The sequence below is a fragment of the Balaenoptera musculus genome, chromosome 2 (genome assembly GCF_009873245.2).
Source record: "Balaenoptera musculus isolate JJ_BM4_2016_0621 chromosome 2, mBalMus1.pri.v3, whole genome shotgun sequence".
Lineage (NCBI taxonomy): Eukaryota > Metazoa > Chordata > Mammalia > Artiodactyla > Balaenopteridae > Balaenoptera > Balaenoptera musculus.
Window position 1 is genome coordinate 150843955 of NC_045786.1, and position 12006 is coordinate 150855960.

The following is a 12006-nucleotide window of genomic DNA, read 5'->3' on the forward strand; positions in this document are numbered from 1 at the left end:
AAACTGTTATGGTCTATATCTGCTATTATTATAAAGGGTTAGGGGGAGTAGATGCAAATTAGATGTATCACACGAATCATTTTCAATAAGCTTGAATCAGTTCTTTTACCTAACCACATTTAGTAAGTTTATCCTATTAGAATTCTGAGGTAAACATGTCAATGACTGGATTACTCAGTATGATTTTTGACATTCAGATTAACTTAATTCCCTTGCTGTTTCAGTATATATACAATCTACATCGCAGTGATACCATGGTAACCTCATCACTTATTTTACTAGAGGCTCAGGTCTTAAAATGATTTCTATAGACAATCTAATTTTCATACAATCACAAGTTTAAAGCTTTTCTATGTTATCAATTCTCATAGTCACTTTACTGGTTTTAAGGGCTCAATTTATCCAGAGCCATTTTGATTTTTACAGCTTAGGAATTTCAGACTAAGAGTGTTATTAACTGTGCACTTTGATACTCTGTTCCTCTCTCCTACACTGTACATTTAAACACAACTCTAAATTCAGATTTTCTGCTTCTCCATGACTTCACTTATTCAGGGAGATGAAATATGTCATTAAACAAGAAAGAACACCACCAGCAGGAATCTGTTTAAGATATGACTTGAAAAAATAGATTGTATCAGCTAAGAGGAGGATGAGAGCACGGAAAACTGCTTATTTGGAAAGAAAATGTTTTACATTTGCATTTAACCCTTACTCAGAATTCCACCTCTGTATTACAGCATTTCTTCAACTTTTCAGCAATTTCAGTCCTCGGCCTTTGGTGAACCACAAACTTCACTAATCCCTACTTTATTCCCAGTCTCCATACATGTATTTCCTTTGTTCTTTACAAGTCTGTACTTAATTAAGAGCGCTCTGTCAATTTTCCTAAGTAATTTCAAATGACAGCTCTGTCTTTCTGAATTTTAAGTGAAACTGCTCATGAAAAGAGGCTGACTTTCACTTCTTACAAAACCTGCTCTTCTTCCCCACTGTACTTGGTACAGTACTCTGCACGTGAAAGGATCTCAATAAAGGTACAGAAGCTTATTTCCTGTCTAGAGGAATAGGCACATGATAAATTTGTCTCACCATTTGAAACAGGAAAGGAACAGACCAGAACAGGCATATCCACGACTTTCTATTCACAAACATGATCTCAATTCCCTTTTCTATATCCCTATCATTCTCAATTCTAGCTGACTCTACAAGGTAATGGAAGAAAAGATAACTTCCATGGATAGTTAGTTCTTCTGCTAAGATAGAGTAAGCAGTCAAGTACAAGAAAATAAGTGCTGATTTATTAAGTTATCAACCTGAAGAGGAAAGAGAAGCAAACTGGTCTTAGTGCACTAAACCTCCTCTCTAAAAGGTTCACAGAGGCCACTCTTCATAATTCGTATTTATCTCAAATAGTACCTACCTCTTATCTGGAGCGGCCCTGGAAAGATTCCGGTCATGCTGTCTCTCTTTTCGCCTGTCATGCCGGATTTCATCCCTCTCACGTGCCTCCCCATCCTCTGTGTGGACACAGTTGAAAATTACTTTATTACTATATTACCCATTAATATTTTGCACAAGAGAATATTCTTTAACCTTAGACAGAAAAATCCATGAATTTCTTTGTACTCACATTCAGCCCTTCTAACCTTACTTGCAATTAATTTAAATCCAACGGTATTGGTTTAATTTTTGAATGTGAATTCCAGAATCATGAATGCAGCTAAAGTGTTTAGGCATAAAGTGTACTGATATCTTTATGAAACACATCAAAGTAGTATGGTGGATTGACAGATGGAGAGAGAGCTGGGTAGGTATGTGATAAAGCAAATTTAGCAATGCTAATTGTTTTTAAATAAATGTTAACTGTAGAATCTAGGTGGTGGAGATATGGGTGTTCATTGTACAATTCTTTCAACTTTTCTATGTGTTTTAAAATTTTCATAATAAAATGTCAGGAAAAAGAATTATGCAAAGTTTATCCTTATATTTTCAAAGACTGACTTCGAATAAAGAACCTTTTGCTCATGGTACATTGGGGCTGGCTGCACCCTGATCTGTATCTATTGTGTTTACGTCTATCTTCATTTTCTCTGCCCTCTCCAGGCTGAAGGGATATAGTGTAGATATAGAAAGAATACAGTGTACAGCATGAGCTTTGGAGCCAGACTGGATTCAAATCCTGTTTCTACAACAGATTAGCAATGGGAAATTGTGCCGATGACTTAACTCCTCTGAGCCTTCGTCTCCTCCTCTGTAAAACAGTGATAATAATAGAACCACTGCATAGGGTTGCTGTAGGGATTACATAAGGTAATATATGTAAAGTGCTCAGAGCTGTGCCTGCCATGATAAACACTCAATAAGTGTTAGCTTTTATTAATATTTGGCAAGATATTTTTAAAATTTTTAACTAATTTCTCAAGAACCATTCTTTTTTTTTTTTTTTTTTTTAATCAGTTTAGAGAACTTAGATACAGGGAAGTTTTTACTCTGAATTACCTTCAGTGGCTAGTTTACAACAGGTAGGTTTTTATATCTTGCCTCATTAAGACATTTATGTATGATTCAAGGAAGTGGATTACTACTTATAACCTTAGTTACTTCCCTATAGTTGAACTCTAGAGTCCTATAACCAATTGCCTGCTTGACACCTCCATTTTAAACTTAACATGTCCACAACCAAACTCTTAATCTTTCCCTCCCAAATCTCTTCCCCCTGCAGTCTTCTCAATATTAGTAAATGGCAACTCAATCCTTCTCAAATATTTAGATCAAAAGTTCTAGAGTCATCCTTGACTCCTTTTCTGTCATTCATCTACCAAATCCATAAGCAAATTTTGTCAGCTCTACTTCCAAAATACATCCAGTATCTGACCATGTTTTCACTACCTCTCATTATTATCTCTCATCTGGATTATTGCAATAGCTTTCCAAACGGTTTCCCTGCTTCTCCAAATGACCATTCCACAGCCTTGTAACATATGCAAGATCATGTCACTCTGCTCAAAACTCTTCAAATTGCTTCCCTTGTTACTTGAAGTAAAAGCTATGTTCTTACAACGACTAAAAGGCATACATGATCTGGCCACTTTGCCCTAACTACTCTGACACCTCATCTCCTACTGCTTAGCTTTCTCAGTCTAATCCACCCATACTGGCCTCCTGCTTTTCCTTGAACACACCAGTTATACTCCCAACTCAGGGCTTTTGCACTTGCTGTTCCTTCTATCTGGGATGCTCTTCCCTCAGATATCCACATGGCTCACTTCCTTACTTCCTTCAAGTGTTTATGCTAATGTTACTATCTCAGAAGTGAGGCCTATTCCGACCGCTCCCTCCTTCTGGCACTTTTATACTCCTTCTCTGTTTTATTTTTCTCCATAGCTACTATCACCCTCTAATATACTACATGACTAACTTTTTTGGGTCTGTCTACATTCACTAAAATGCTCACTGCTATACCCCTACCTGTCTAGTAGAAAACTCTGTGTCTAGAAGAGAGCCTTGCACACAGTAGGTGCTCAATATGAACTGAATGAATAATTACACTAGGATTTATTAATGAAAGAAAAACCACGCTCATAATTTTCTTGAATTAGAATTAGTCTTCTCATTCTAACTGCATTAATATACCAATGTAGACCACTAGATACAGCCAGAGAGAAAATACTGGCAGATTTAATGATCAAAGGCCGACAAGACAGAAAAACTCTGGATTAGTTTACCATGTGGGAGAGATGAATTATTCAGTTGGAGATCAGATTTCTCTTTCTAAGTTTCAAGAAAACTAAAGTAAGAGAAAATTAAGCCTATCATTTGAGTAATATGTGATTTTTAAAAGTATACTGCTCAGAACTTTAAAAACTTCTGGTGCTCTTGCATATTAGAGGCCCACATTTAAATACAAATTCTTTATTTTCTACTGCTTCAGCTTAATAAGGCAGAAATTACTGTTTCACTGCTACATTATTTCTGAAATATCTATATTTTCTTTATATGTATGTACTGCTTCTGTATGCAATAAAAAACAATAGAGATTTTCTAAAATGAGATAGATATTACTCACAATGCAAATTCAGTTTAGTAATGAGTATGTCATACCTTTTTCCACATGGGTTTTGATCCCAGCTCTTCTCTCCCTGGCTTTCTGGGCCATTTCTCTAAGTTTCTCTTCATGTTTCTCCTTTTCTTTTTGAGCCATCTTTCTCTCTACTTGAGCACGCATTTCCACAGCTTCACGAGCCTGTTAGTAAAGTCAGATGTTAAATAAGACACTAACGGGGATAAAGAATTACAGCTGTCATGTAACTCTCTGACTAAACTCTGGCTTGAAAGAACAGTTATAAAGAATTCAAATTTGTTATTGCTGATTAAAACAAAGATTCTTGTCTATAAAAAGATAACTTGCCTAGACGACATTGCAAATTTAGCTTTTTCACTCAGAGAAATAAATGTTTTAGTGGTTGAAACTATAGTGACCCCCATCAATCTTGTAAGTCAGTATTTCACTAGTGTTTTCTCAGAAACAATCTAAAAAATAAAATTAAACAAGATTCCAGTAAAGCAGTTTTCAATATCAGTAACAGGAACTGGTTATATTCTCAAAATCAATCAGACCAAATCAAGATAAAGCCTTAGAGAGCAGAAAGCAGAAGCAAGAAGAATTACAATTCTGCAGCCTGTGGAACAAAAACCACATTCACAGAAAGACAGACAAGATGAAAAGACAGAGGGCTATGTACCAGATGAAGGAACAAGATAAAACCCCAGAGAAACAACTAAAGGAAGTGGAGATAGGCAACCTTCCAGAAAAAGAATTCAGAATAATGATAGTGAAGATGATCCAGGACCTCGGAAAAAGAATGGAGGCAAAGATCGAGAAGATGCAAGAAATGTTTAACAAAGACCTAGAAGAATTAAAGAACAAACAAACAGAGATGAACAATACAATAACTGGAATGAAAACTACACTAGAAGGAATCAATAGCAGAATAACTGAGGCAGAAGAACGGATAAGTGACCTGGAAGACAGAATGGTGGAATTCACTGCTGCGGAACAGCATAAAGAAAAAAGAATGAAAAGAAATGAAGACAGCCTAAGAGACCTCTGGGAAAACGTTAAACGCAACAACATTCGCATTATAGGGGTCCCAGAAGGAGAAGAGAGAGAGAAAGGACCCTAGAAAATATGTCAAGAGATTATAGTCAAAAACTTCCCTAACATGGGAAAGGAAATAGCCACCCAAGTCCAGGAAGTGCAGAGAGTCCCATACAGGATAAACCCAAGGAGAAACACGCCAAGACACATATTAATCAAATTGGCAAAAATTAAAGACAGGGGCTTCCCTGGTGGCGCAGTGGTTGAGAATCTGCCTGCCAATGCAGGGGACATGGGTTCGAGCCCTGGTCTGGGAAGATCCCACATGCCGCGGAGCGACTGGGCCCGTGAGCCACAGTTCCTGAGCCTGCACGTCTGGAGCCTGTGCTCCGCAACAGGAGAGGCCGCGATGGTGAGAGGCCCGTGCACCGCGATGAAGAGTGGCCCCCACTTGCCGCAACTGGAGAAAGCCCTCACACAGAAACGAAGACCCAACACAGCCATAAACAAAAAAAAAAAAAAAAAAAAAAATTAAACACAAAGAAAAATTATTGAAAGCAGCAAGGGAAAAACAACAAATAACATACAAGGGAACTCCCATAAGGTTAACAGCTGATTTCTCAGCAGAAACTCCACAAGCCAGAAGGGAGTGGCATGATCATACTTAAAGTGATGAAAGGGAAGAACCTACAACCAAGATTACTCTACCCAGCAAGGATCTCATTCAGATTCAACAGAGAAACCAAAAGCTTTACAGACAAGCAAAATCTAAGAGAATTAAGCACCACCAAACCAGCTCTACAACAAATGCTAAAGGAACTTCTCTAAGTGGGAAAAACAAGAGGAGAAAAGGACCTACAAAAACAAACCCATAACAATTAAGAAAATGGTCATAGGAACATACATATCAATAATTACCTTAAACAGGAATGGATTAAACACTGCAACCAAAAGACAGAGGCTTGCTGAATGGATACAGAAACAAGACCCATATATATGCTGTCTACAAGAGACCCACTTCACACCTAGGGACACATACAGACTGAAAGTGAGGGGATGGAAAAAGATATTCCACGCAAATGGAAATCAAAAGAAAGCTGGAGTAGCAATACTCATATCAGATAAAATAGACTTTAAAATAAAGAATGTTACAAGAGACAAGGAAGGACACTACATAATGATCAAGGGATCACTCTAAGAAGAAGATATAACAATTATGAATATATATGCACCCAACATAGGAGCCCCTCAATACATAAGGCAAATGCTAACAGCTATAAAAGAGGAAATTGACGGTAACACAGTAACAGTGAGGGATTTTAACACCTCACACCAGTGGACAGATCATCCAGACAGAAAATTAATAAGGAAACACAAGCTTTAAATGACACAATAGACCAGACAGATTTAATTGATATTTATAGGACATTCCATCCAAAAACAGCAGATTACACTTTCTTCTCAAGTGCGCACGTAACATTCTCCAGGATAGATCACATCTTGGGTCACAAATCCAGCCTCAGTAAATTTAAGAAAATTGAAATCATATCAAGCATCTTTTCTGACCACAACACTATGAGATTAGAAATGAATTACATGGAAAAAAACCTAAAAAACACAAACACATGGAGGTTAAACAATATGTTACTAAATAACCAAGGGATCACTGAAGAAATCAAAGAGGAAATCAAAAATTACCTAGAAACAAATGACAATGAACACAAGACGATCCAAAACCTATGGGATGCGGCAAAAGCAGTTCTAAGAGGGAAGTTTATAGCTATACAAGCCTACCTCAAGAAACAAGAAAGATCTCAAATAAACAATCTAACCTTACACCTAAAGGACCTAGAGAAAGAAGAACAAACAAAACCCAAAGTTAGCAGAAGGAAAGAAATCATAACGATCAGAGCGCACATAAATGAAATAGAAACAAAGAAAACAACAGCAAAGATCAATAAAACTAAAAGTTGGTTCTTTGAGAAGATAAACAAAATAGATAAACCATTAGCCAGACTCATCAAGAAAAAGAGGGAGAGGACTCAAATCAATAAAATTAGAAATGAAAAAGAAGAAGTTACAACAGACACCGCAGAAATACAAAGCATCCTAAGAGACTACTACAAGCAACTCTATGCCAATAAAATGGACAACCTGGAAGAAATGGACAAATTCTTAGAAAGGTATAACCTTCCAAGACTGAACCAGGAAGAAACAGAAAATATGAACAGACCAATCACAAGCACTGAAATTGAGATTGTGATTAAAAATCTTCCAACAAACAAAAGTCCACGATCAGATGGCTTCACAGGTGAATTCTATCAAACATTTAGCGAAGAGCTAACACCCATCTTTCTCAAACTCTTCCAAAAAATGGCGGAGGAAGGAACACTCCCAAACTCATTCTATGAGGTCACTATTACCCTGATACCAAAACCAGACAAAGATACTACAAAACAAGAAAATTAGAGACCAAATCACTGATGAATATAGATGCAAAACTCCTCAACAAAATACTAGCAAACAGAATCCAACAACACATTAAAAGGATCATACACCATGATCAAGTGGGATTTATCCCAGGGATGCAAAGATTCTTCAACATACGCAAATCAATCAATGTGATACACTATATTAACAAATTGAAGAATAAAAACCATATGATCATCTCAATAGATGCAGAAAAATCTTTTGACAAAATTCAGCACCCATTTATGATAAAAACTCTCCAGAAAGTGGGCATAGAGGGAACCTACCTCAACATAATAAAGGCCATATAGGACAAACCCACAGCAAACATCATTCTCAATGGTGAAAAACTGAAAGCATTTCCTCTAAGATCAGGAAGAAGACAAGGATGTCCACTCTCACCATTATTCAACCTAGTTTTGGAAGTCCTAGCCACGGCAATCAGAGAAGAAAAAGAAATAAAAGGCATACAAATTGGAAAAGAAGAAGTAAAGTAAAACTGTCACTGTTTGCAGATGACATGATACTATACATAGAGAATCCTAAAGATGCCACTAGAAAACTACTAGAGCTAATCAATGAACTTGGTAAAGTTGCAGGATACAAAATCAATGCACAGAACTCTCTTGCATTCCTATACACTAATGATGAAAAATCTGAAAGAGAAATTAAGGAAACACTCCCATTTACCACTGCAACAAAAAGAATAAAATACCTAGGAATAAACCTACCTAGGGAGACAAAAGACCTGTATGCAGAACACTATAAGACACTGATGAAAGAAATTAAAGATGATACCAACAGATGGAGATATACCATGTTCTTGGATTGGAAGAATCAATATTGTGAAAATGACTATACTACCCAAAGCAATCTACAGATTCAATGCAATCCCTATCAAATTACCAATGGCATTTTTTACAGAACTAGAACAAAAAATCATAAAATTTGTATGGAGACACAAAAGACCCCGAATAGCCAAAGCAGTCTTGAGAGAAAAAAACAGAGCTGGAGGAATCAGACTCCCTGACTTCAGGCTATACTACGAAGCTACAGTAATCAAGACGATATGGTACTGGCACAAAAACAGAAACATAGATCAATGGAACAAGACAGAAAGCCCAGACATAAACCCACGCACCTATGGTCAACTAATCTATGACAAAGGAGGCAAGGATACACAATGGAGAAAAGACAGTCTCTTCAATAAGTGGTGCTGGGAAAACTGGACAGCTACATGTAAAAGAATGAAATTAGAACACTCCCTAACACCATACACAAAAATAAACTCAAAATGGATTACAGACCTAAATGTAAGATCGGACACTATAAAACTCTTAGAGGAAAATTCAGGAAGCACACTCTTTGACATAAATCACAGCAAGATCTTTTTTGATCCACCTCCTAGAGTTATGGAAATAAAAACAAAAATAAAGAAATGGGACCTAATGAAACTTCAGCGCTTTTGCACAGCAAAGGAAACCATGAACAAGATGAAAAGACAACCCTCAGAATAGGAGAAAATATTTGCAAACGAATCAACGGACAAAGGATTAATCTCCAAAATATATAAACAGCTCACGCAGCTCAATATTAAAAAAAAAACAACCCAATCCAAAAATGGGCAGAAGACCTAAACAGACATTTCTCCAAAGAAGACATACAGATGGCCGAGAAGCACATGAAAAGCTTCTCAACATCACTAATTATTAGAGAAATGCAAATCAAAACTACAATGAGGTATCACCTCACACCAGTTAGAATGGGCATCAGAAAATCTCAAACAACAAATGCTGGAGAGGGTGTGGACTGTTGGTGGGAATGTAAATTGATACAGCCACTATGGAGAACAGCATGGAGGTTCCTTAAAAAACTAAAAATAGAATTACCATATGATCCAGCAATCCCACTACTGGGCATATACCCAGAGAAAACCATCATTCAAAACGACACGTGCACCTCAGTGTTCACTGCAGCACTATTTACAATAGCCAGGTCATAGAAGCAACCTAAATGCCCATCGACAGATGAATGGATAAAGAAGATGTGGTACATATATACAATGGAATATTACTCAGCTATAAAAAGTAATGAAATTGGGTCATTTGTAGAGACATGGATGGATCTAGAGACTGTCATACAGAGTGAAGTAAGTCAGAAAGAGAAAACCAAATATCGTATATTAACGCATATATGTGGAACCTAGAAAAATGGTACAGATGAACCGGTTTGCAGGGCAGAAGTTGAGACACAGATGCAGAGAACAAATGTATGGACACCAAGGGGGGAAAGTGGCGGGGGGGTAAGGTGTGATAAATTGGGAGATTGCGATTGACATGTATACACTGATGTGGATAAAATGGATGACTAATAAGAACCTGCTGTATAAAAAGATAAATAAAATAAAATTCAAAAAAAAAAGATAAAGCTTTAGTGTAGATGTGCAAGAGATAATTTCCATAAGGGTGCTCACTGTGATACAGAAGGTATACTCTTCTATGTTCTATACACATGCCATGATGTATGTAAAGTTCAAAGACACATATTAATACCATGATATTAATAGACAGCCAATATTATGAATGTCATTTTCTATAGCATTCAACACATCGGAATGTTTATTTGCCCTTCCCTGATACTGACCTTTTGAGAGACACCTACATTTAAAAGAGAGAAAAATGATGAAACCTAAAAAGAGCAGCTGGCAATCTTCCCAAAATGAGATCAGCCTAGTGAACCATTATTCTGGAATTTTGTGAGGAAGCTGAATCACCAGTGGTGAGGAAGGTGTACGAGTCTACGAACGCTGAGACCAGGTACAGAGCTGCAACCAGCACCTGTCATCTCTGGAACACATCCACAGGTGACAGCCTCTTCAGGTACTCAGCAATGTAGCTAAAATAACAGTATCTTAGGTAACTGAGAACGGATTTACAAATTATCAAGAGCATTAAACAACTTAATTATAACAGACCAACCTTCCGATCAGCAATGTAGAGGGCTTCGGCCAGTTTTGCAAAATTTTCATTGATGTGAACTGTCTGCAGTCCTCTTCCATCAGCTGCCAGACGTTTATCTAATGGAATTGTATAACCCTAGCGTGAAGGCAGATAGAAAACACTGGTCACAAAAGAGCTACTACAGAGTCTTTAAAACTAGGTTTATATATGTCCGTTCTGACAACCATTTAAAGTTTTTTCCTTACATCTTTCTTCACCATGAAGCAACAACAGCAGCAGCTAACAATGAGTGCTTTCTGTGGAGGATTGTTTAAGCACTTTATATCCATGGCCTCATTTAACCTTCACAACAATTCTGTAAGACCGGTAACATTATTATTTCCATTTCACAAATTAAGGATACTGAGGTAATGTCACCAAGGTCATACAGTTAATAAACAGACAAACTAGGATTTAAACTTGGGCAGTATGATTTCAGAGTGCAAGCTCTGGGAAAACAGATTCTCATGTTAAGATTGTGGGTTATAATAAAAGGAAATCACTATCAAATAGTTAATAGTTGTTCATCAAGTAAATGTAACAGTCATACAAAGGTAGAACAAATCACTAAAATCACAGTGTCTATAGGTAGCTTAATCTGCTGTACTGTTCTCATGACTTGTCGGATTCTTGGAACCCTGCAAGTTTTAGTAAATGGAAAAAAGATAAAATTTGCTAGACAACTAAGATTCTGTGTTTTGAAATTTTGCATCCTATTTCAACAACTCAAGGAATACGTTTGAACATTCATGTAACTTTCAGGCTTAGCTTTATTCTTCCAGATTTCTGACTAGACTCCCAAATACTGACCTCTAGTCCATGGTCTTTATTCCTAATATAAGGAAGTGTTACAGAGTCAGCTCAAGATACCTCATAGTTACATACATATTAATCAATCCAAACCAGACCACCCAACAATCTTTTTGTTTCAGGATGAGTGTATAACTTCTTCTTTTTTTTTTTCGGACATGCTGCACAGCTTGTGGGATCTTACTTCCCCAACCAGGGATTGAACGCGGGCCCTAGGCAGTGAAAGCACGGAGTCTTATCCACTGGACCACCAGGGAATTCCCTAACTTCCTTTAAGGAATAATTTATATTTAAACCATGGGTTAAAGTGGCCTTCTTCACCCATCAACATCAGAATCATGAAATATTATTTGGGAGAAAAGAGGAAACAGTGATTAGGAAATTTATTCCACATTATTTTACAGATTCTTCATGACTCCTGGAAGCTTTGGTGATTAGTAGAGATATCTAGGATTTAAATAGTTTATACTTGCATTGTTATAAACAGAAACAAATAATTTAAAAATTAAAGCACTGAATATATCCAAACATTTACTCTGTTTTGTCATGTGATTATTTAAATTGGTTTAAATCCTTTCAGGAAGAATTTTAGATATAAAGTTGAGTTTTCTAAAGAATACCATCTTT

At 36.8% G+C, this 12006-nt stretch overlaps 1 protein-coding gene across 1 annotated transcript in view; it reads right to left on the reverse strand.

Moving 5' to 3' along the window:
* SNW1 (SNW domain containing 1) overlaps positions 1-12006 on the reverse strand; it is a 35269-nt gene that overhangs the window by 3300 nt on the left and 19963 nt on the right. Inside the window, exons 9-11 of the mRNA XM_036841863.1 lie at positions 10549-10665; positions 4105-4246; positions 1424-1520 (exon numbers count right to left, since the gene is read on the reverse strand). Of these exons, the coding sequence (XP_036697758.1) occupies positions 1424-1520; positions 4105-4246; positions 10549-10665 (356 nt within the window). The remainder of the gene's footprint in view (positions 1-1423; positions 1521-4104; positions 4247-10548; positions 10666-12006) is intronic.